At 48.2% G+C, this 24,474-nt stretch overlaps 8 protein-coding genes across 8 annotated transcripts; 3 read left to right on the top strand and 5 right to left on the bottom strand.

The window, feature by feature from the left end:
• Window positions 1-272: 272 nt before the first annotated feature.
• Window positions 273-923, top strand: DEU56DRAFT_886103 (uncharacterized protein; the record flags this gene model as incomplete). The annotated part of the gene is made up of 1 exon (XM_041356197.1): window positions 273-923. One exon carries the CDS (start codon window positions 273-275, stop codon window positions 921-923), a length of 651 nt encoding a protein of 216 aa, XP_041209436.1.
• A 1,059-nt stretch (window positions 924-1,982) lies between these two features.
• DEU56DRAFT_296199 (histone-fold-containing protein) lies at window positions 1,983-3,123 on the top strand. Its single transcript, XM_041345531.1, has 6 exons — window positions 1,983-2,123; window positions 2,176-2,200; window positions 2,259-2,314; window positions 2,378-2,527; window positions 2,589-2,697; window positions 2,756-3,123. Exons 1-6 carry the CDS (start codon window positions 2,109-2,111, stop codon window positions 2,815-2,817), a joined length of 417 nt encoding a protein of 138 aa, XP_041209435.1. The 5' UTR covers window positions 1,983-2,108; the 3' UTR covers window positions 2,818-3,123.
• A 115-nt stretch (window positions 3,124-3,238) lies between these two features.
• Window positions 3,239-5,464, bottom strand: DEU56DRAFT_296247 (pectin lyase-like protein). The gene is made up of 16 exons (XM_041345532.1): window positions 5,116-5,464; window positions 5,043-5,059; window positions 4,911-4,992; window positions 4,764-4,856; window positions 4,619-4,702; window positions 4,546-4,562; window positions 4,388-4,495; window positions 4,231-4,333; window positions 4,114-4,175; window positions 4,001-4,060; window positions 3,930-3,945; window positions 3,790-3,875; window positions 3,695-3,739; window positions 3,586-3,647; window positions 3,450-3,529; window positions 3,239-3,395 (listed from the first exon to the last, which is right to left on the bottom strand). Exons 1-16 carry the CDS (start codon window positions 5,410-5,412, stop codon window positions 3,330-3,332), a joined length of 1,278 nt encoding a protein of 425 aa, XP_041209434.1. The 5' UTR covers window positions 5,413-5,464; the 3' UTR covers window positions 3,239-3,329.
• Window positions 5,465-7,019: 1,555 nt separating this feature from the next.
• Window positions 7,020-8,151, bottom strand: DEU56DRAFT_296166 (CHAT domain-containing protein). The gene is made up of 2 exons (XM_041345530.1): window positions 7,161-8,151; window positions 7,020-7,102 (listed from the first exon to the last, which is right to left on the bottom strand). Exon 1 carries the CDS (start codon window positions 8,120-8,122, stop codon window positions 7,169-7,171), a length of 954 nt encoding a protein of 317 aa, XP_041209433.1. The 5' UTR covers window positions 8,123-8,151; the 3' UTR covers window positions 7,020-7,102; window positions 7,161-7,168.
• A 357-nt stretch (window positions 8,152-8,508) lies between these two features.
• Window positions 8,509-10,812, bottom strand: DEU56DRAFT_911865 (uncharacterized protein; the record flags this gene model as incomplete). Its single annotated transcript, XM_041357330.1, has 11 exons — window positions 8,509-8,599; window positions 8,655-8,818; window positions 8,871-9,062; window positions 9,117-9,266; window positions 9,321-9,755; window positions 9,812-9,940; window positions 10,001-10,203; window positions 10,254-10,343; window positions 10,397-10,522; window positions 10,576-10,614; window positions 10,671-10,812. The coding sequence occupies 11 exons, from the start codon at window positions 10,810-10,812 to the stop codon at window positions 8,509-8,511; spliced, it is 1,761 nt and encodes a 586-aa protein (XP_041209432.1).
• A 767-nt stretch (window positions 10,813-11,579) lies between these two features.
• Window positions 11,580-14,232, top strand: DEU56DRAFT_735234 (uncharacterized protein; the record flags this gene model as incomplete). Its single annotated transcript, XM_041348439.1, has 4 exons — window positions 11,580-11,723; window positions 11,785-12,075; window positions 12,128-13,823; window positions 13,877-14,232. The coding sequence occupies 4 exons, from the start codon at window positions 11,580-11,582 to the stop codon at window positions 14,230-14,232; spliced, it is 2,487 nt and encodes an 828-aa protein (XP_041209431.1).
• A 230-nt stretch (window positions 14,233-14,462) lies between these two features.
• DEU56DRAFT_716445 (uncharacterized protein) lies at window positions 14,463-15,268 on the bottom strand (the record flags this gene model as incomplete). The annotated part of the gene is made up of 3 exons (XM_041347595.1): window positions 14,463-14,692; window positions 14,744-15,164; window positions 15,218-15,268. Coding segments are annotated over 3 exons (702 nt in total), but the record flags the coding sequence as incomplete, so codon positions are not given.
• Window positions 15,269-20,394: 5,126 nt separating this feature from the next.
• On the bottom strand, window positions 20,395-23,539 carry DEU56DRAFT_735177 (uncharacterized protein; the record flags this gene model as incomplete). Its single annotated transcript, XM_041348434.1, has 11 exons — window positions 20,395-20,844; window positions 20,900-21,229; window positions 21,284-21,481; window positions 21,535-21,714; window positions 21,770-21,866; window positions 21,921-22,081; window positions 22,131-22,332; window positions 22,384-22,580; window positions 22,643-22,822; window positions 22,899-23,117; window positions 23,177-23,539. The coding sequence occupies 11 exons, from the start codon at window positions 23,537-23,539 to the stop codon at window positions 20,395-20,397; spliced, it is 2,577 nt and encodes an 858-aa protein (XP_041209429.1).
• Window positions 23,540-24,474: the final 935 nt, after the last annotated feature.

The raw sequence follows: 24,474 nt of genomic DNA, 5'->3' as shown, positions 1-24,474 counted from the left end.
CTATCTGAGGGAGCCATTTTGGTCACAAGCTCAGGATCGATGGCTTTGCAAGCAAGGTAGCTCCACCAGTCGGAGTTGATCTTGATCTTGTTGCTTTTTTGTGAACCGGGCACACGTTCCACCCGAGCCTGAGTCTACGATATATATTCCGCTGCTGTCATGCACTCACAGATCATCGACTTTCGTTTCCTCTCCGAGTCCTGCTGCCCTGAGCCTCTGGGCTCTTCTTGAAGTCCGTTCTATACCCAATTACACATATCACCTTGGGCCACATGTCGCCGAGACCGATCCTAAAACAATGTCCACAACGTCAGGATGCGTTTCTGTTTTCCGTACATTCGACGTCTCCCCCACCGCGCCGCGTTCACTTTCCGCCAACGCCAACGCTTACTTCCACATATGCTGCCCACTCGTCGGCTACGTATGACCGGTCGCCTGTCTCAGTTGCTCCCAATCAATGCGCGCTGCCTGGGCGCCATGAGCGGGAATTCGTCTACAGCGATGATAGTCAACCATATCAAACGGCCGAGATAAAGGGAGGCTATTTCCACCCTCGTGCCTATGAGGCGTGCGCCCCGGAGCCATCAGGTCACACATATTATATACCGCGCTCTCCTCTACTTACCCCTGACATGTCGTCAGCATCGGATGAACCTGACAGGTTGGTGACGCCACCGCCTGACACTATGATAAGCCGAATATCTGTCCGTTTCACGTCTGCGGACTCAATGATACCATTTACACGACATACACAAGATGAGATTGATACCCCGTTTTCATTATTGCAACATCCTTCGCAGGCGAAGGAAAAGCAGAGGAAGAAGAGAAGCATGCGTAGAAAGGGGACAGGTCATTTGAATGGTGACCATGCAGCGTTCGCGGTGCCTTCTCTAGACTACGATAGCTGTTTAGGAGGATTTTGATCATACATCTATACCTTCGGCCGTTTACACACTGGAATCGATACCCTCAATTGTATAATACATATCATGTAGTCGATACATGTGACTGTGCCCTGAATATTAAGCGACTTTACGAAAGTATTAACTAACATCAGAGCGAAGACATTTCTCCCCTGACGAGGATATCCGTCGAGATCGAGTAATGGTCGGATGAAAGTATATGTGAGGATGATTTTTTATCTTGCGGTGATACGACTCGGATTGCCGTTTGACCCGCGCGGAAAATAGAGAGCGTGCTTACTCGGCCACGGCTTGGACGGAAGACATAATTCGTCAAGCCAGGAATTCTCGCATGCCTATGGAAAATGTCGGACCGTAGCATCGGAGTGAAACTTACTGTTTGCAAAACCAACAAATTGACACAAGGAACAGCAGGGGAGGGAAAGAAATCCGGTGCAGTGGGTAGCATTCGTGGGTGGGATGAATCAGAAAGGGGTCCTCAAGCGCGGGCCTGGAACACATATAGACCAAGGTCATCGTCGAATACTTGCCAATGACCGATGTGATACAAGAAAATATCGCCTGCCTCGTGTGAGTTGTCAGGTGGAAAATTAAATACAAGACACAGGAAGCTGGCCATCTTACTGGGAGGGGGAGGTCCGTCATTCCGCCTGTGAACAAGGTTCAAGGATTATTCGGGCGTTCTTTAATGCTGCCCGGATCTTACTTCTGCGAAGCCCATCAAAAGACTGGAGAGCTTATATACTAGGGGCCCGAAGATCATTTCACCGATAATAATAAATTGATAGGTATATGTACTACGTACTTGGAATTGACAAACGATGCATCCCCTTTTCCAGGGATCGCAGAACGACCAAGTTGAAAAGATGATCTGAAGGAGCGGCTTGGTGACTAGAAGCAGTGAAGCACTGCTTGCACTTCCAGGAGGTAACGTGCGTTATTGCTGTGCATGCAGCGGAAGATCAAAGGTTTCAAGTACACACCTTGAGGCTTGCTCCGTCGATGGCAGGTGCGGTCAGTGCGTACAAGGTTCCCGGCGGAATTTAAAAAGCTGAGAGGCGTGGGAATGGCGCAGACGCCATTCAACAAACGACCTTCCCTTTGCTCGGGTCTTCGTCCGCAACCTCCATCACCCGTCGTTTTGCCGTCATCCAACACTTTTCATCCCCTGACTAAATCATCTTAATGGCCCGTACCAAGGTGTGATTGCAGAACACTCATCTACAATACGTTATACTCACCCTTAATCCAGCAAACCGCTCGCAAGTCCACTGGAGGTACGACCTTATCGGTTCTCGTTCTCACTCACATTGTGACACCATTTCCGTCTTCTAGGCAAGGCCCCTCGTAAGCAACTCGCAACCAAGGCCGCTAGGAAGACCGCCGCTGCCGTATGTCTTTGTTTTTTAATCATTTCGCGTCTTTGGTGCTCAATACCGTGATTTATGCCACAGGCCGCCACTGGTGGTGTGAAGAAGCCCCATCGTTTCCGCCCTGGTACCGTTGCCCTCCGTGAAATCAGGAGGTACCAAAAGTCTACCGAGCTTTTGATCAGAAAGCTCCCCTTCCAGAGGCTCGTTCGTGAAATCGCGCAGGACTTCAAGGTATGCCCCATGACACTGCCTGGAGGCATTTGAGGTGGCTAACAAAATCATCTCTCACCAGACTGACTTGCGTTTCCAATCCTCGGCTGTCATGGCTTTGCAGGAGGCCGCTGAGGCCTACCTCGTGTCACTCTTCGAGGACACTAACTTGGCTGCCATCCACGCCAAGCGTGAGTCATGCGCTGTCGCTCCCGCGCTCCACGATGCTGACTCAGTTCAATTGACCAGGTGTGACTATCCAGCCCAAAGACCTTGCCCTTGCCCGCCGTCTGAGAGGCGAGAGGTCTTAAATTGCCACGACTGTTCCACCATCATGTCTCCATCGCTTTGTCGTCTGTCTGTGATTCCTATATGATAAGCCCCTTGCGCGTAGTGTGTACGATTGAACGCCCTCAACCCTTATCAGCCATTTTCCCCTTCGTTTTTGATATTATATATTGGACTGAATGGGCTGCGTCCCACAGTTTCGGTAGATAAAATTGTTGTAAAGCGATGTGTAATGCATGTGCTTCTACCACAGTACCATTGATGGAGCTCGCGGAAGCAGGTCAACTGCTTGGTGTTGTTGACCCTCAGTTGTCGGTGATTATTTGGCTCGCGTTGATTGATGTACAATGACATTTCACAGGGATTGCTCACGAGTTGTAATGGTTCTCACACGCTAACGTAAAGTCTGTTCAGCTCTCGGTGGTTACCACACTGCGCATGGCACTGGATAGTGAAGCTGACTGCGAAGTGAGTCAATGAATCCAAAAGTATTTCGACTGGATCCCAAGTATAAAGAATTCATGCGCATAGCACGTTACAAGCCAGCCTGCGTGGGGAGATATGGACCATCCGAGCACACAAATCCAACATCACTGGAGATCTGTGTGGGCTGTCAGCATACCCGCTTGACCACTCACTCATAAGCAACGCGTACCGTGGAGGAATTGCACATTACAGCAACAGGGGCACCAGTAAGTGTTTGGGCAACGAGGTCCTTCGCGACGATGTTTGTCGCTGTGACAACTTGAGTCAGAAGGGAAGGGAAAATGCAATGAAATGAGGAGACGGACCAGTGCCAGGATACAAATCGAAGATGACGACTTCCTTGCCTGTTGCACCAGACACGTAGTACCTGGCAATTTGTCAGTGAATGCTTCGGAAAAGAAAAGAGGTAAATACCAGCAAGGGTCAGTGATACATGAGCCTTCCACGTATCCGGGCGTACTAGGGAATTTGTAAGGGTGAAGAAATGACAGAAGAAAAATATGACGCACTCGTTAATTACGCCGTTAAAGTTTTCGAACAGGAAGTTTTCAATGTGAGTCTCATTGACGGACGTGGAGCTCGGAGGCGGGCCGTCCTATTGTACGTTCAGTCAGAAGGGATATGTTTATACATGCGACATTGAGTTTACACTTTGGTCCCAGTAGCTTTAAGGAACATAACAAGGTTATTAAAGGAGCACACGGGAAGACACAGACATACTTTTGAGTCACGTAAATCGGAAACATCACATCAATGAATGTAATATCTTTCCACGTTATACTAAACAGCAAATCGTCAGTGCACAATTCATCGAAAACGTCAAGAACACAAACTTGATAGCAGCACCGTTTCCGCCAGTCCAGCTCTTGAAACGAGCAGCATAAAGAGTGCGGTTCTGGATGATAAGGTCAAGTGTCAGTCAAGGAAGCCTAATTGACCAGAACACCTGCCATAATTGTGTTCTCGAATAGTACGTTCTCGACAGATGCCACTTGACCATTCGCGCCGAGTGAACCAACTGACAGACCGTGCGATCCCTCGCAGTAGCTGTCTCTAAGGCCCGCTGTGGTTTTAGCTCACTCGTTGGCTTAGCGAAACCTGGCGAACCTCCATATGATGTTCTTGGCGCCGTTGGCAACGGCTAAGCAGTCATCACCGTTTACGACGTAGTTATTTTCGAAAAGCAAATTGGTGCCTCCAGCTGAAAATCCATCCCTGTATATGGTTCAGCTAAGCTCAAGTACATCAAGAACTCAGTGACGTACGTATTAAATGGAAACGACTGATCACAAGTGTCAAATAAAGGGTACTGCAGTATCGACGCATTGTCGAACTCACGTTTGTATCAGAACCGGCCAGGATGGTATTGTTGAAGATATGCACATTGTTCGATCCTGTGGTGGCAAAATTCCATGCGACAGGCTGCAGAATACGATTGAAATTCAGTCAAGAAGTCCTTGAAGGAGAATGATTCGACCTAGACCTTGTATATCTTCATATCCCTGATGACCCCATTTGTAACATCTTTAAACAGCCAACCGTGAGGTCGGTTTGTCTGTTGTCCAATATCCCACCACTGAACAAATCATTCTAGCATAACCCAAAACGAACCAGAGCACAGGACTCTTACCTGTTGGCCATGTCCATCAACCCAACCCCAGTCAGGGTCAGTATTGCCGCGGAGCGTGACATTATTTCCCGTAAACGAGATCCTGATGGAATTGTGAGGGACGAGATCTTAAAACATGTTAGTTACCCGTACCATGCACCAGGGTAGTTCTGTAATTCTTCATGTCAGATGCTACATGCATATAAAGGAATTGATTAGCACTCACAGCGGCAGCAACGTACCCTTGCACAGTCTCGATGCTCGTAGGATACGACAAATTTCCGCTAATTACCACCTCGACATTCGTGAGAGACGAGAACGTGATCGGAGACCACACATTGTAAGTCGTGTTAGCCTGGAACACAATTGACGCGTCAGACTTGTAGTCAGACAATGCGGACATCAGAGCAGGCGTGTCATCTGCATCTTCGGTGTGTGGGACAACAAATGTTGACCATGCGCCTGCAATGGCAGCATACGCGAGAGGAGCAGATAATGAGAGTAGCGTCCTCGCGAACATCATCCTGCAAGTTAGAGACGACGTGAGGTGTCATGCAATTTTACGCAGAATGAGGAGCACATTATAAATGCGAGTGTCGGTCAAGCTGTAGCCTTAGAGACGGTATGACCTGGGGCCCGGAATGAGCATCATGACATGGCATGTGATGTCCACCGTACCCTGGTCACGGTCCGCAAGACGACTGCTCCTGCTGGTCATTCGTCAACCATGTTACCGAGGACCTAGTAAGAGAACACCGAGCAAAGGACAGACGCGAGCCCAGCACCAGTGTAAGTTATTGCTAGCCTGAGCTGACTGGACACTGAGATTCATCGCATACTTGAATGCTCCCAGTGAGAGAATTCAAGGCTACATGACACGGAACATTAGCTATGTTTTTCTTTCAAATTTTCCAGAGGATGTGGTTGCATGTGCGCGTGAACGCGTGAACAACTGAACTTGAACTTGAAGGATTGAAACACGCGGGGACGGTCCGGACGGACGGCAGGCTCTTAGCCGAGCCCGGCAGTCGATTTACGTTCAACAACCAACCATCAAAAGCCCGCTTCGAATTCATTCTGCAATTTTCCATCCTAGACATTCTAATCGTGGGCAGTATACGAGATAAGTATACCTTAAGTCCTAACATCACGACCCCCGACGCCAGTCCTTGACCATCATATTCATCAGCCACCCCTGCCGTTTACACTGGCAGACTCGGAGATGCATGGTGACCGAACTTTCGGTCAGAGGGGCCTGGGTGGCGCAAGCCACGTCTCCAGAAGCAGCGCTGGTCACAGGCTTATGTGACTTAATGAAATCTTTCAGCTACAGATAGTCATAGAATGCCTTTCAGTGAGATAAATAAATCCCACTCGGTACACAAGCTGACGGACTGATCCTCGTTTTCACTCAAATCTCGATGATCTATTGAGGTAAGTAGGAAACTGCACGAATTCCGTGACACTCTACTGGCCACAGCTTGTACTAGACGAACTCCTCATAAAATGCCCCAATCGAGTTTTTCATACAAATATTCGGCAAGCTCGTTCTTCAAAAGGACGTTAACTTGAATGAGCACAATATGTTTGCATGTACCGGGCATGCAACATTCTGCACGTCCTCCGCAACCATCACAAAGAGGTGGTGTTGATGTAGAGAGATCCCCAACTTTGATACCTCAAACCACTCGAACCATGTCAGGTTTGAGGATGCGTTGACGCAGTCTTGCAGAATCCTGAACCCGGCACTTTCACCGGTGCTGATCCTCGCATTCTCGACTTTTGGCCGTCACGATTGAGGGCTCGTAGTATGTTGTTCGACTACACAAGTCCACAATAAGGACAAGAAAGAGCATGTCATAAAATAAAAATTATACAAGTTCTACAATGTTGTGTTTCACGACTTCGCGAGATTCTGCCCTTCAGATAAGACGACAAGCTAGACCCGAATTCGAACACCATTCCCTTTCCAGCCAGGAGATACCCTAGGTGGCACCTACATGAACCAATGGTACAACTGCACCTATCACCATTGCACATTATAAGCGATCACGTTTGGTTCTGAGGCAACAGGTTGGAGAATACAAGTCGGAATTATGGGTGTAAAAATCGGGGATCCTGGAGGTACTTATACAATCCAAAAGTCTGAAATAGCGAAAGAAGAAAAAAAATCATGTTGTTGGCAACATGCTACGGGCAGCCACGGCTGGATGCTACAAGCGAAGTCGTCAGGGTCTCAAAAACACTCGAATTAACAAGGTGGGGACGCACGAAATTGATCATATACCAATATGCATGAACACTATGCGTTGGTCCAAGGGCATATCCTCGTCACCGGCCAACGACTGGACCGCCTGGTGCAGCGCTCGGGCAGCCCGCTTGGAATTCATTTTGCCATCCCCACACAAGTTCTTGTAGAATGCCTTGACTAAGCGCTGCACCGTACTATCATTTACCTCCCATAATGTCCCAACTACACTCTGTACTCCAGCGAATTGTAGGCTAGCCGCCAGGTGTATGACTTCGTCAGGAGTATTGGCATCCCCAACTGCGGTTTCACAGGCAGAAAGAAAGGTAAATTCATGCTTGGAGAGATCCGTTTGTGCGATATCGAGGAGTGAAAGCGGTTGGTCGCGCATAAGAAAGGCTGACTTGAAGGGTTCGTCAAAGTTCTGTGTCCCGTGACGTGAAAAATGGAGCCAAGTATTGTCTCGCAAAGCACGCAATGCTCTCGATTTTGTTGCGTCATCGCTCGTTATCTTGGTGAAGGCAACAGTCGGGGGAGGGGGCAAAAGACTCCGCACCAATTCTAGCTCAGGCTCCACACAATCCAAAGTGAATGAATGACCAGCTGGGTGATTCTGACCGATGGCAGCAAAAGGCACTGACAGGGACTTGTCATGGCTTTTGCGAGCCCTGATCAGCGCGGTCAGCGATGGCGTGTATGAAGAGATATAGAGGTTCGAAAGCAACTGTCCACCTTGTCTGTACGCGCCAGCAGCGTGCAACGGCAAGAAATTGAAGGCACCCGTCGGGCACCACCATATCCGGGAACCTAGTGGTGCAAATCCGCCCAGATTGTCTACCACCGGGCGGACTACGTCGTCCCATAACTCCATCAAAGCTTTCATCAGCGCTGATTGGGTCCTTTTTGGAGTGGCTTTTGGAGTGGCTTCGGGAGCGGGTTTGGGAGCGGGTTTGGGAGCGGCCTGTGGTTGACTTGCCCGTTGCATCAGGAAAAACCTCCCCTGTGTAATACCTGGAAATTACGCGGAAATTACGCGAAAATTGTGTGAATTGCTATGTTTTATTATGTTTTATCATGTTTTACCATGTTTTATCACAATATCTCACATTACTGACATTTACTTAGTAAACTGCAGTCCCCCGTCGACACCGTCACGGTAAAGTGGAGGAAAACGCGAAAAAACGCGAAAAAACGCGAAATGTTTGTAGTATTCACACTGCGCAATTCACGACCATCGAAAATCACACCGACGTAAACAAAAAAACATTATATTGTCATCGACTCGATATATGATATGGTAACGATCGTAGAGAAATGTGCGGCCAGTTAACGAGTGTAGTAGATAGGAAGAAACTGATGAATTAAATAAACCTAATCGGACTCGCCACCCATGTTGTCCCAGTCAACCTGTGCGATTATTTGCTCTTTCGAAAGTCGGGCAGACCCAATACTGCGCATGCCACTATAACGGAAAGAGATTAGTTGGGATTGGATTAAAATATCCAAAAAGTGCGTACACGACAGCACGATAGATGCCATGAGTTAGCTTGTGATACTCAAGTGGCTTCTTCTGTTTCATAGTGAGGAGGAGCAGCATGTGTGCTTTGAACGTGTTGTCGTGACTCGGGCCGACGAATTCGCTGGTCTTTCCGACGTTAAAGTCCAGGATACAAGCTTCGACCTAAGATTGTACGTGTCAGCCGAGGCAGTAACAAATAATGGACTTTACAAACTGCGGTAGCAACACTGGCTATCATGTGGTTGACAACCTCCAACTCATCGGGAGCTGTGGAGAGTGAAGACGAAAGTAGGTAAGAGAATTTGATGCCAAGATCGTTGTATTGGTTGGCAACGAAGAAGCCGGCTCGAACACCCTCTTTGATCACTTCGGCCTGGAATGGCTTCGAGGTTTCGTACTTGTTTTTCTGAAAGAAAGAAATTAATTGAGGTTGTGCAGACGCCACACACACACACCATACCTTCGCTGACCAAGGGTAGATATAGTTGATGTCTTCTAAGAGCGATGAGTTCTGAGCTGCAGAATTTGTCGCAAGATTGAGAACGCTTGTGACAACTACACCAACTGCCTTCTTAAACTGATTGCGGCAGAGGTGAATGCGGCGTGTAGTCTGAAGTGCAGTCATGAATCTGAAAAAATACATTTATACACTGACAGAACTCACATAATCTATGAGCGGCTTGGCATACTGAGCCCACGAGTCACTAAGAAGGCGTTCAGCCATGTCATTGTCCCCGGTATAACCTTCATGATCAGCTGACTCGACGAGAGCTTCATAGGCCAGTGTCTCGGTACCGCGAGTTGCGAATGCAGTGGTCATTGCGAAGACATTGTCAATGGTAAGATCAACATCGTCCTCCAGGCCGAATGCAAACATGCGTTGTCCTCGTTCATAGCTTCCACGAACAACCTTGCAGACCTTCTCTGACTGTAGTTTGATGGAGATGAATGGAACATTCCCGCGAACGGTCACCTGTAGATCCGTGTCTGTCAACCACACACCGGTAGTTCCGTTGAGGCTCGCAGTATCTGAGGCACCTGAATTGACTGCGAGCACAGTAAGAGGCTTCTGCTCTGTGTCATCGGCGAAGTGTGGCATCTAGTAGACAACAAAAAACAGTGAGTGCGCATGTCAGTGACCTTTGGATAGCTGACCTCATCCTGGAGTTTCTTCTCTCGTGTGGTAATCTTCGACTTGTGCTGCCAGTAAACATCATCCTCTGACTCGTCGTCAAGCGCTGCGTCGACTTGGTTTGTTGTACTCTTCTGGGTCCATTGCACTCCCTGTGCAGGACCCCAGATTAGTAATCTAAGCCCATGCTACAAGTGATACTCGTCACAAACTTCGTCACCAAAATTTTCAACAGTGAGATCTGCAAATTCTTCGTCCTCATCCTCAGCATCTACTAGGCTATCTTGTTCATCACGGTCTTCGCCATCTTCATCAAAGTCTCCAAGATCTGATTCAGCAGTACCATCCTTGACCTTGGGATTGCCGCGCTTGTTACTGGAGACTTGAAGTGGATTTGGTGCGGGGTAAGTCCTGCCTATCCATTTTGAGTTGTTATTGTTTCGTGGGATTACTGATTGGGCTCACTAAGCTTAGGCGTTAACTTGACCTTCTTGACTTCACGCTGATGCAGCGCCTCTGATGGTTGAACTTTGCTCGTGTTCAATGCTTTCCGGACTATGTTCAAACTTGAAGGTAAACAGAATCACAGCTCTAAGTTCTGCTCTGACCTTCTACCACACTATTAGCGTGTTTGCGCTTGGCCTTTGGCAATGATGCTGGTGCTTGTACTGTACTGGTTGGTTCTTCCATGTTGGCTGGCTCTTTTCTAACTCGTTTGTGTTTCATAGGGCGATCTGGGAACATCTGAGTATATATCTTGTTGCCGCTAGTGTGAATTGGTACTGACCAGCCCTCGTTAGCGCCGCAGTTTTTGCTGCACGAGCCGCTGTTAAAACTTTTCATCAGTATTAATCAGAAAAGGTATACATCATATGCCCTCACGTCGTCCTGCACCGGGCTCATCTAACTCCATATTATCAGCTGTATCTGCAACAGAGACATTTTCAAGCTGGGCTCGCATTCTGGCCTTGCGGGTCTCCCTCGACTGTTCGGTAGCAGTTTTTGACTGCTTTCGTACAGCCATCTTGGTCCAAGTGAACGTCGATGGAGGTGGGCTCCAAGTGAACGTTGACAGAGGTGGGGGTGGGCAGGTCCAAGTGAACGTTGATGGAGGTGGGCGTGGGCGTTACAAGAAGAAAGGCAAAAATGCGACAGGCTAGTTGGCAAGTTCAAGAACCGACCAGGGTTTGTTGAACCTTGTAGGTCTGTTGAAACCTTGTTGGCCGTAATGTTTCCTCAGCCCTTTCCTTTTCAGTTAGCATTTTTCTCTGTACGCTATTTCTTAGTGCAACCACTATGGTGTTTCAATGCGCAGGCTGCCATGAATATTTCCCTCGAAGAGGATCCTACCTTCAACACCTCCACAAGTCCTCTGATCCACGCTGTCAACATGAGCGTGACAGCCTCAATAGTTTGGTACATCGACCTATACGCAGAAACGCACCCCGTGGCCATAGTAGGTCCACACAATCAACACCTGATTCAGATGTCCTATCAGATCCTCAGCCATTTGGTGGGGACTATTTCGGTGACGACTATGGAGAAGAAGATTTTCCCTTCGCAAATGGTGAAGAACCGGTCCATATTGATGTTCACCATCATGCGAGTGTGGTGGAGGAAGATGAGAACGTCCTGGAGAGTGACAATGAGGATATTGAAGGTGTCGATCGGGAGCCACTACGAGATGCAGCATCGCTGCCGTCAGATTCTCCTCCGGTCACTATTGAATATTTTGGAGGCGAAGCTGGGGCTCCGTTGGACAATATACCTCAAATGAAGAGATCCGACTACATGAATTACTCAGCTGCTGTGGAGGGAAGTGTCGAAAATCCCTGGGCTCCATTTAATTCTCAGATGGACTGGGAAGTTGCGCACTGGGCGAAAGTACGAGGTCTGGGATCGACTGCATTCACTGATCTCCTAGCAATCGAAGGTGTATGTATAATAAATTTATTTAGCATTTTGACATGGAAGCTCACGTCCGACATTATATCAGGTCCACGAAGCACTCGGTCTGTCTTACAAGAACTCAGTCGAACTCAACAAGATTATCGATACCAAAATTCCATCACGTCGACCCGCTTTCACTCATCATGAAGCCTGCGTAGCTGGTGAAATGTATGACCTATTCTCGCGAGATATACTGGAATGTGTTCGAGCTCTGTACGGTGACCCCGAGCATGCACAATACCTCTCTTTCGCACCAGAGAGACATTACGTGGATGCAGACAAGACTCAACGTCTGTATCACGACATGTGTACAGGTGAATGGTGGTGGGCGACCCAAGTACGTGTTCTATGTCTATTGTACTCAGTTGCTGGCTCATGTTTAACTGTAGGAAGTCTTGGAACAAACAAAAGCAGGGGCCACGATAATTCCCATCATCATCTCATCCGACAAGACACAGATCACTCTATTCCGAAATAAAACTGCTTATCCCGTTTATCTTACAATTGGCAATTTACCGAAGTGCATCCGCCGCAAACCCTCCCGCCGAGGTCAAATTCTCCTTGCATATCTGCCAACAACACGTCTCACGCAAATTGCTAACAAAGCATCACGACGTCGTACCTTGGCAAATCTCTTCCATGCGTGCATGTCACGCATTGTCCAGCCATTGAAGTTAGCCGGTATGGATGGCATTGTGATGATGAGTGGTGACAGCATCATGCGACGCTGTCATCCAATCTTTGCGGCCTTTATTGGGGATTACCCCGAGCAATGTCTCGTCACTGGGACGATGAACGGAGACTGTCCCATCTGCACTTGTCCCCGCAATGAGCTTGGCGAACACCCCTCTCAACATGAACTACGCGATCTTGACGCAATTTTGGACGTACTCGAACTTCTTGGATCCCCGCAATATACCCAAGCCTGTAACGGCGTTCGAATTAAACCACTTCAGCATCCGTTCTGGGAAGATCTTCCGTACCTCAATATCTTCCAATCTATAACGCCTGACATTTTGCATCAACTTTACCAAGGAGTAATGAAGCACATGATCAGCTGGGTTACTGAGGTTGTTGGGGCTGCAGAGATAGATGCGCGAGTTCGCCGCCTTCCGCCCAATCATTCTATGCACGCTTTCCAGAAAGGGATCACAACATTGAGCCGAGTCAGCGGTACAGAGCACAAGCAGATGTCACGCTTCTTACTTGGCCTCGTCATTGATGTGCGGCTGCCAGGAAATGCTTCTCCGGCAAGACTAGTGCGCGCAACTCGATCCCTTCTAGATTTCCTTTACCTTGCTCAATTCCCTGTTCACTCCGATTCATCAATTGATGCACTTGAAACAGCGCTGGATGAATTCCATGCAAATAAAGGTGTCTTTGAAGACCTTGGCGTCCGCAACAACTTCAATATACCGAAGCTCCACTTTCTTCAGCACTACGCTGAATTAATCAAATTGTTCGGCACGACGGACAACTTCAACACGGAGGCCACTGAGAGGCTTCATATCGACTTCGCAAAAGACGCTTACGCCGCCACCAATCACAAAGACGAATTTTGGCAGATGACGAAGTGGCTTGAACGCAAGGAGAAGGTCTTGCAGCACGCAAATTTTGTCCTATGGCGCCACAATTTGAGCACGACCAACACAGAAAATGTCATCGCGGTTTCTCCTGCTGAACGCTGGCAACCTCCAGACCTCGCATGCCTCTTTCGCATCAAGATGACTCGTCACCCATCACGCAAGTTGGTTCCATTTCGAGAAATCACTTCTTTATCTTCACATGGCGCCACTCATTTTATTCCGGCGTTGGCAAGATTTATTGTCCAATACAATCACCCGGGACTGTCCTTCCAACAAATTGAGGATCGCGCAGTGAACATTCATTTGCCCTGCGACTCCGTACCTGTCTTCCACCGAATCAAATTCTGGAACGATAAGATACACGCGACCGAAACTCTCGACTCCATACATGCTCAGCCAGCAGTGAAGAACAGCAAAGGTCGTGTCGTCAAAGCCGCTCGCTTTGATGTATGCCTTATACAGGTGCGCAATCCTGATGCGCCTCCCGCATCTATACAAGGTGACACCTTCTCGAGTCCGCTGGATCCTTTGCTGATATAGAATAATTGTTAGATTTGCGTGTCGCGCAGGTTCGCGCAGTCTTCACTTTGCCACAAACATTATTAAACCGGTATTTCGACCCTCAGAACCCTCCACCTCAGCATCTCGCCTATGTCGAGTGGTTTTCGACCTTCAGCGCTTTACCAGATCCACAGTCTGGGTTGTATAAGGTCAGGCGGGTGGTTCGCGATGGCGAACGCCAAGTGTCAATTGTGCCCATATCTTTAATTTGTCGAAGTGCTCACTTATTGCCTAAGTGGGGAGGAGCTGTTCCTGCGGAGTGGACGAGTTTAGATGTTCTCGATGCATGCCCCTCATTTCTTTTGAACGTTTTCAAAGACATGTACACTTACTTCAATGTAGGATAGGACACGCATCGTGAACATGTAGTTTTACATGGTGATAACTGAAAAAAACTGAGTAAAGTTAAGCAAAACAATGTAAAGTCGAGCAAAACAATGTAAAGTCGAGTAAAACAATGTAATGTTGTGGATATATGGGTAATTCCCTGGGGAGGTTTTTCCTGATGGATCCGCGATGAAAAGCGATGATGACGCACGTCTACTTCTCCTTCAAATTCCGGTGCGTATGAATCTCGGTCGCCATGATTCCAGTGCTCAGGGAGGCCCTCATAGGGATTCCATCGCTCTTGGTGTGCACCAGCATCTTTGCCCCATTGTTCATTTCCTGCAGCTCCTGCAGCCAACGAGAGCTCGAACATCCGCTGTTCAAGTATGCCAAGACACTCCAAGTCAACGTCTATGTCCATCGAGGTCAGATCATAGCTGAGTTGGAGGTCAAGCCAGGCAGCCTGGAGAATCGCGTTTTCTCGCTCTTCCGGAGTAGGAACTGAGTCCATGCCAGGTCCTGACGAGCGACGTTCAATGAGGATATTTTCGGCTGGCTCCTGGAGTAAGTTTTTCTTGCGCTTCGAAACTACGATAGTGCAAGCATGTGCATATGTAGCACAGTTTAGCCAATTGATAATTCGTTCAGCTGCACCAGGGACATTTCGGTAAATCCAGTTTGCAATATGAGCACAGTCCGTGAGTGACAGATCACCGCAATACGGGACTGTAGTGTGCCTACGACCTGATTTCTCTGACAGGTCAGCGAGATATCCAAGAACTGGGACTGTGTCGCGCATTTTCACAGGATCCGGCTGCTCAAGAATATCTGTAAGGAGTTGAGTGTGAGGAGCCAATGCTTCGTCGATATTAATGCTGTAGGGTATATTCCTAAAGTTTGCAATGACATCCTCATGCTGGGGAACTTCGTGAGCGTGAGTCCATTTCCCGAGCTATGGTTTTTGAATATGTTAAAGTCTGACATATACCCACAAGAGTTACACACCCGGATCATGCGGCGACGTTTACGATCTCCATAGAGAGCATCAACTATATCTCCCTCGCCAACCTCACCTGGAGGTTGAGTGGTACCGAGTTTGAAAGAACAGTGCCTCCACCATTTGACGGTGAACGATGTCCTCAGACTTCCAGACACACGCTGACATGACTTTATCCTGACGGGATACCAGTATTTGCCATGGCGTGTGTCGGAAATACATAATTTGGGTTGCCATTCCTTAAAATAGGTTGAAAGGCTGCAATTTGCCGGCAGCATTACGATTGACTTGTAAGAACACCCGAAATTGCCACAAGCCGGTTGGCAGTGACCCATTTGGTCTTGTGGCTGCCTTCCAAGGCAGTGCTAAAATTCCAAGATGACATGCCTTGCAAGGCATCGAAATACAATTCCAAGCGCTCAGGTGTCTTCCAATAATTTATTTTTATTTCAAGAGAATTTCGACACGCAGCGCTAGTTTCAATGCAACCGGTAAAATTCAAACTATAGAAATCACGTTGGAGCTCTCAGAATTGGATTGCGGGTGGTTCAACTAACAAAATACAAAATGATTTTTACGACACTACGTAACCCGCGCCTTCGTAAGATGGAGGAGGATGCATGTGAGACAAGATACCCGATGCGAAAGATGCGATAGGGAGCGATTAATATACATACAAGCTTGCCGCCACAGGCAGGGGCACGTTCTGGCTCAGCCCAGGTGTCATAAGCTCAGCAGCCACCTCCTTCACTCTGCTGGCGCTCAGTGGAGTCGGGGGCCTGGTTGACGGTGAACTCGGCACTGCAGCAGCAGTTGTATGAGCCCTCGTTCGGATGAAGGACCTGCAGATAAAGGTTTTAACTGGGTACAGGACGAGACTCCCAAGTGTGAGAGCACTCACGTTCCAGCCTTAATCAGTTCGCTCAAGCGCGTGTGCTTCTTAGCCTCCATCATGTACATAGTTGTATGCAAGATCCCATCTACGCCATCTGCATACGATGCAATTTGTTCGAGAGTCGGGTTTTGGGAGATGGTAAGGAACAAGTCACTCCAAATCGCCGGCAGTTGCGCTTTAAGACTGCGTAAATTGGGGGCATGGCGCAGAGCCTCAGCCAAAGACCTAGTGACTGGTGTTGAACTGATTTTAAGTGCGTAGTGAACGGACTCCTGCGAATATCACATATCAGTAAGTGACTGATGCTACAAATGAGGGATCATCTCACACACTCGGAGTACATAGGCGCCCTCCAGCGATACGCAGCCCAGCACAACACAACAAACGGCACTAACAAGGACTGGCTGGGCGACGAGTGTCTCGAGTACGCGGGCAGCGTGGGTTGCCGTTGGAAGGTGGAGGATTTGATAATATATAGGAGTACCAATGCGGAGGAACTGCCGTGAAACAAGTAACGGCGACAGTCGGGCACGTGTGCTGGTGTGGGGCGGTGGGCGGGCTAAGAGTGAGGGACATGGAAAGAACGGCTGGGCATGCCATGGTGGACGAATGGGGAGTACTTGGGGAGGAGGCACGCAGTCCGCAAGTATACGAGCAAGAAGCTCCAGCAAAAGATGATTAAAGAACGACTTGGAAAAAGAAAGTGGAGTAGGAGGCGGGGGTGAGAGAAGTGAGGAGAGATCGGAAGGACTGAAGGATGAAAGGACGACGAAATGCCCGTTATATATGGCACATTGATGAGCTGCGGCGACGTTGAGCGAAATCGTATTAGTGATGCATTCAGGTTGTCGATGGACTTAGAGAAATTGTGGTGGTTGGATTTCAAGCGACAAGGTAAACTTGGCATGACTCAAAATGTAGCTGCTTATTCAGCTATTTGGTTGTATGTACTTCTAACCTAATTTAGTAGTGATTCTGACTGACATCATATCAAAGTAAAGAATATATTTGAGCGCGCAGAAGAAAGATTGAGACAAACAGTGTGTGATTAGAATGAGATCATTTCTTGCGGCCAGACCTACGGACCTCAGCGCCTGATTCGTCCTGGACCGCCTTGGCTTTATTAGTACGCCTTGGCTTTGGTTTGGGCTTTGGAGGGATAGCACCAACCGCATTAGCCTCGCCTGCCAACGCAAGATCTTGCATTGCCGAAGAAATGGAGCGAGATTGTGTCCCAATGATAGGAGCCGGCGAGTGCAAGACGACGGGAGCTGTCGCAGAGACAGGTGGCAGTGTGTCAGGGGTGGTGACAGGAGTAAGTGCTGGTAGTGCGACTGAGGCAGATGGGCATGTGACCGAGGCAGATGGCGGGTGCGCAGCAGAGGAAGATTGCGCGATAGCTTGAGTTGCAATGATGACGGGATTAAATGGAAAAGCAGGCCCTTCACCTCCCTCTTCCATAGCGCGCTCGAGTTCCTCTTCCCAGCTGTTGTAGGAGGTGCCGGTATCTGCCACATCCTGAGCGGTGTGTGAGGATGAGGTTTCGGGAAAGAGGGCGTTGTTGAAAAAGTTTGTGATGTCTCGCGCCCAGGCACCTCCGGTCATTAGACGTTGGCGATAATAGTTGTGATATTGTTGGTACAGTATGTTGCTTTTTTCGCCTTTCGCGTAGAGATCCTTGTCGCCTGAAAGAACAAATATTGCCTATCAGTGGGATATTAATCAGCGCACACTCAGAGATACGACATTAAATGAATACTTACAACAACAGCAGCAGCAGCAATCATACCTGGAGTCGTATTCCGTAATTGCCAAAGTTTGCCCTTGGTCTTCGGGGCTGGAGCGTAGGTGGCGGAGAGGGAGGATTTCCCGAAAAGTGCTACCTTTAAGACCTAAGTGTAATTGTAGAAGCGATCAGGACTTCGTTAATGTACGTAGAATAACACACGCACCCGAACAAGCTTAGCCGTCTTGAGAAACTCGTCTTTGTTGGGACGCTCTGGATGAAGAAAGAGTACCGGCGCAAACTTTGTGTATTCGCCGTGGGGATTTACAAGCAAAGTTCGGCACTCTGGCTGGGTATCGCGAGGGTAGCCTCGGACAAAAAATTCAGATTTCAATCCGAAAATAGCACCTGCGCAAGACTTGACGTCTGAAACCATCTCTGAGCGAATGCCGCTGACACCCTTAGCAAACTGTCAGAATTGGAATCAGTTGCAAGTTAATTGAAGTAAGCTAAGACATTCCCTACATGCGGTGCAAAGTTCTTATAGCCCATCAACTCATGATCAATTTCTGGGATGAACTTGAATAACTCGGCCTTTACGCCGTCCTCTATTGACTGTGGCGACAGCCAACGCTCGCTACCAAAGAGTTCAATGTTAGGAGGCACACGCAAAGGAAAAATCCCGGCGTTAATCCATAGACAGTGCGTCATAGAATATTTACGCCCGTGAGCCCGTATAGTGTCTTCTTTGGCAGAGAGCGCAAGATCCTTGGCGGTCAGGTTTTTCCCCCGTCGTCCTTTGGCTGTAGTAGCTTCGAGAAGGGCGTTTCGTTTCAATAGTTCTCGACATTTGCCACGCATATTCAGCAGCAGATTCTGTGCCATTTCAAGCGCCTGTATGTATGTGAGTAGCGGGAAACGACACCGGTCACAACCACAAGACACACCTGTCGGACTTCCTGAATAGTTGCACCATCTCTAGCAGGCGCAATAGCAGCGCGTACCTCCACGAGATCTTCATCCGAGTCAGTGGAGTCAGAATCGGTTGAGTCCTCGTTGGCGTGTGAATGGCTTTCGAAGTCTGAATCATCTTCAGCGAATTGGCTTCGCTGTGGTTGAGGCATGGTTCAAAGAGGTGATGAGGTGCAACTTGGCCTGAGACTGTCAAATTTTCATAAGATGTTTATATACAGTTTGACACTTACCGTACATTGCAAACACCTTTAATTGCGCTCTCACAACACGTACTGAGGCTCATGGTCAATTGAATCTAATGTAAACACACACCCTACTTACCTCCATGAGTCTAGACCAGACACGTCTTATCACTGGCAGGAGGAAGCACGACGTAATCGATACTTAGGTGAGGGTGTTGAAGATTTAATGGGTGCCTGGCGGAGATTATTACTACATCACGACTGCAGTTGTAGATAAGGGATCACACACCTTGACACTGGAGAGTTGTACGTCAGGCCATCTTGTTCGGTCACCGGTCATTGTTCGTGTGTCGAAGCGTCTGCGTGCTTGCAACCATGACTGTAGTGACCTTCGGCTGCGATCAGCCTGAGCAATCACAAACTCGTGTTTTGGGATACCTGGTGATGCGGCGCCAGTACAACACGACAGTACAATCCTCCATACCTGGAGGCAATGTCATTAGAAATGGTGAGGGAGGGGGGTCAATACCCTTCAACGCCAAAAAGCGAAGTCCGCATCATGGCTAGGGTTGGGGCACCGAGTTCGACTGGAGTAGGTGTTGGAGAGGATAGCGAGACTGAAAATTTGGCGTTTGCATCTGCAATATCCCGCCTCAGCTTCTGAAACCGCTGAGCTGCGAAGTTTGTGTGTTGGAGGAATATTATGGGGGAATTATCGCTGGCTTCAAGGATGCGGGTTTATTGGTTGTATAAGAATGTTTTGGGTAGGGGTACTCACCATGACGTTCCAGGATTTGTTTGAGTAAGTATCGTCGCAGATGACCTTGAAGTTGTTTGAGTAAGTATCGTCGCAGATGACCTTGGGGTTGTTTGAGTAAGTATCGTCGCAGATGACTTTGGAGGCAAGGATAGTGGATATGGACAAGCGGTGACCCGGGGATCCCTGGGCAGTGGAATTCCGGGAAAACAAGAATCTGGGCGCTGGAGAAGAATGAGCGCCGTTTCGTGCGGTGTAAGGTGTATTGATGAAAGAGGGAGTTTGACAAGGATTGGAGGTAGGTGTACTCACCATGATGTTCCAGGATTTGTTTGAGTAAGTATCGTCGCAGATGACCTTGGGGTTGTTTGAGTAAGTATTGTCGCAGATGATCTTGGGGTTGTTTGAGTAAGTATCGTCGCAGATGACCTTGGAGGTGAGGATGGTGATGACCTGAAGATCCCTAAGCAGCAAGAAGGTGTTCCTTCTAACTTAAATGCTGGGGAAGGACAAGTGCAGCGAAGGTGACCAATGAGCGCAGATTCGTGCGGTGAAGGGCATATGCGATGGCATGAGGGAGTTTGACCTTGTGAGTTAGATGAGGATTGGGGGTGGGGGCGTAGGGGTAGAAAGTGTGGGCCTCCATTACCCTAGAAGGACCTCAAAAGTTTCGCACGGAGGAACATGTCCGTGTCAACGAGATCGACAAGAAAGAAATCACGATCATGATCATGATCTGGCACAAGTAAGGCGCCGCGAACGATAGACTGCAGAGAAATGAATTCCGAGGAGGCTGAAGGTCGTGCGCGAAGGCGAGTCAGCCCCAGATCACGATCCACACCGCCTCTGGAACCAGTGGGAGTATCCATGGGTAGGACTAATGCGAGTTCGAAAGTGTGATTGCTGACCGTGAACTTGAACATGAACAAGATCCGCACAAAGATATGCTTGTCAATCCCATCCTTGTCTAGAGTGCGGACCAAGGCACAATCACGACGTTCGCACCCATGGAAGTTCGGATTACATCGGAGGTAGTCAGTAGTCAGTCTCCAGTCGACAATAGACTCGTAGTTTACTTTGAGGTAGCGATGCTCTTGGAGCTATGATAAACCATAATTAGCAGATATTCAGAACGATGCGGGTGAATGAACGAACCTTGTCGTTAGCTGTAGGCCGCAACCACGTAACACCATCAGCCAAAGGAATATCGTTTGATGCAACGAAAGTGTTGAGGAACTTGGTGAACTTCTTTCGGAAATCCTGGAAGGCACGGTTAGATGTGTTGCCTTCCTCCACTGCAGCGAGAGTGACAGGAACTTGAGGAGCGCCAATATGAAGATGGCCTGCGAACGGTTGATCGTCTAGTGTATCCTCGTCTTCAAGTTGTCCCTGTGACATTGTGCGTTTGCGCCGATCTTCATCGAGGTAGGAAATACGACTGCGGATTAGTTCGGAGACCAGACTGATGTGATCAAGCTTGAGGACCTGTGTGTTGGTGTTGGCGTTGCGGGCAGTTTAAATTAAGGGACAATTGCGCACCTGATTGGCAACATCCTTGCGGTTTGTTTGGCGTAAGTATGCTCGCTTCAATGGTCCATGTTGTTTCTCGTTCGGTCGAGTACTGAAGTTGCGGACCGCTCCTTTCGCGCGAATGTCGGGGAAAGCATGTGTCAGAGCATGCACCTTAGGGAAATTCCAGTTCTTCGTCAAATCTTCGCCCTGGATGTCAATATATGCCTGAAAATATGTTAGATACAACTAAAAGTCAAAGGAAAATGGTATATACATACATGTAAGCGTGTCCCGAATACTTGAAGCTCTGCTTCGCCGGCGGTGAGTGTCGCTTCGGTATGCACATCGAGCGCTATGTACATAGTCAGTCGCAGGTAGCTACCTATACACTGCATTAGGGCATAGCCAACAGGATCTTCACTGCGCTTCAACACATTTTGTGCTGAGTACAGCATTTGCTAGAGTCCAGAGAATGTTAGTAGGTATATTGATATACAACGTCGGATAGCGTACCTTCGCAATATCCCTGAGTTTGTTGCCATCGCTAAATGATATCGTCATGACGGACTTGAAATGATTCAAGTCACGCCATCTTGGAAACGCGTCGAACCTGCAGAGTCTTGTAAGAGATATGAATGTAGAAGGTAATACAAAATATACTTACTGTTTATCGATTTTCGCCTCGGCCTCGCGACCAAGTGCCTTTGCACGGACTTTGAGCTCCCCGAAAAGGTGGTTGCCCCAGTTACCAATGTCATTGACATGTAAGGGATCGAATGAGAGTGTCTCGTGAGGATCGGAGTTGTTGACTTCCCAGAGCGCATTCTGATAGTAGTCAATTGAGTTAGCTTATGAATGAAATCAAAACACAAACCGCAATGGGGCGTAAACCATGCGCCTTCAGTACTTCTTCCCCAGCAACGCGGTCCCTCAAATACAGCTCTAAAAAAGCTTTTGCGTCTTCGACGGTTCGAGTAGGATATGTTGCGTTGAGGTCAGAAAGTTTCGTCGAGGGAATGCAACAGACAGGGCAGGGACAATTTGAATGTAGCCCACGAATCAATGCCATCACGCATCTGTTAAAATGTTAGTTATCGTGATGTAATACAAGCCTCGAGAATACACACTGTTCTTCATAATCTGCGGACAGAAGTAGGATTAGTGGGTATAGCCATCGCATGATGGCGTCAAAGCATCTGTGCGCAAAGCCTGTTTTAGAGTACAGGATGATGGATTCCAGCAACTTGATGAACGCCTTGTGCCAGACAACACGTTTCATGTTCGTGTAGTTGAGTTTTCCATCTTCGTTGGAATCTGTAGGAACCTGTTGGATTAGAACTTGTTATGCGTACCTAATACTATTATGATTGATACTCGAACACTCACAATCGGCAGCCAGCCCACCACACGACCTCCTCCAATTCCGTCGCTGTTTCTTATGTGAACGGGAAGATTTGCGCAACGAGCTATCACTGGGTAGGCCTTCACGTGCCCAGACGAAGTGAGATGTGTTTTGTCGGCGTAGAGGATGAAGGCAAATGGAACACCGTTGTTCGGCAACGATGACTACGATCAAGCAAGTACAGATATAACACATATATTAGCAGCATAATACAAAACACGAATACATAATAGTGCATACTTGAATTCGCCACCACCGATCTGCGGTCCAAGGCTCGTGAATAAACCGTCTAAAGTCAGTACCATCATGCTTGTACAAACGCTGCGCGTCCCAAACGAAGTGCGGTGCCAACAGCGGATCTTGCAACAAGTCCATAGCCCAATCCCACAGCGGCCGTGTATGTACGTCGAATTCGATTTCCTCCTTCTTGTAAGGGACGGAGATGACGTGCTTCTCGAACTGTACAAATTATACCTAAATACTCAGTAACAAAGTGAATGAAATTTAGGGCATCTCACAGTCGTCATTTGAGTAGCTGCTCGATCCCAGGCCTTCGACACTTCAGTGTGAGATCTGAATGTAAACTTTGCTTGTCCCTCGGCGATCTGCCATATCAACTGCAGCATCTTGTCGGTTTGATCCTTATTGAGTGCCGCTTGGTGGGCAAGTTCTGCGAATTCGAAATCTGCGCGGCACGTAAAGGGTTGCCAAGGTGTGTCGTCGATGATGGGCGTGGAACTGGCCTCTGCCTCAACAGGGTGTCCAAAGGTGGAAAAGGTCTCAATGGCAGGGGCGCGTCCACTGTTCGGGTGATATTCGGTTTTGAATGTATCACAAGCGATAGGGACTGCTGTTGCTACCGCAGACCTACTTGTCAACATGCTTGTGTCCGAGCCCGATCCTAATAATAAAGTGTTATATAGTTAGAAACAAAACGTGCAAGAGTGGTACACATACGTAGACGTGAATCCCCCCCAATGCTCATAACACCATCCTCCACGTCTCCAAACGTGTTGTCGTCGGCACCTTCGACATTTGCTATGTCATAATGGGCGCGCTGATCATCCGCCGGCTGTGAAGGTCCAGTAGTGTCAGTTACAGCTACTTTGTGTCCATTTCGGAGGCGTCGTTTGTCCTTTCGATGTTCTGATCAATATATGTCAATATAAAATCTGACGCATCATAACGTTCGAAGTCCAACGAACTAAGTAGATGTAATATTGGAACGATGGCGTACCTTTCCTTTGGGCCTCAACTACCTGAGCTGCAATATCAGCAAACTCCTTGTCGCGCCGTTTCTTCTCCCGCTTGCGTGAACAGCTCCCCTCGTGTGACTTGATGCCACGAGCAGAAAATGATCTCTGACAGAACTTACATCGGACCTGTGCAGATGATTGAGTTGTTGACTGTACATAGGCCCGTCCTTGTGTAGATGACATCTAAAATACAGAATTAACAAGAGATTGATTGATGATCGATGATCGAAGGCGAATCAGTGATTGCAGATGGCGGCAGTCTAAGGGCAATATGATATGATACGTCACGAAGAACGTTGATCGATTCAGAGTCGCTGATTAATAATATAAACTGTATAGTCCTTCCAAGCCCCTTGGACCTTTGTCAGCCTATTGAAACACAGCACGGCATCTTGCGAGACACCAAAAGAAGTCGGTGCCTTTGCCAGACGCTCGAAATAGACTCGGTCCAACTTGAAACTCGGATGCAATGAAGTTGGAAGGCATCACAATTCAGTCCAAATATAGCAGCCTTCCAAGCCCCCTTTAGAAATTTCCGACATGCTAGTGCCCCCTTCCCT

The sequence above is a fragment of the Suillus clintonianus genome (assembly GCF_016758775.1).
Source record: "Suillus clintonianus strain FC179 chromosome Unknown DEU56scaffold_28, whole genome shotgun sequence".
Lineage (NCBI taxonomy): Eukaryota > Fungi > Basidiomycota > Agaricomycetes > Boletales > Suillaceae > Suillus > Suillus clintonianus.
This window is presented reverse-complemented; position numbering and strand designations above follow the sequence as displayed.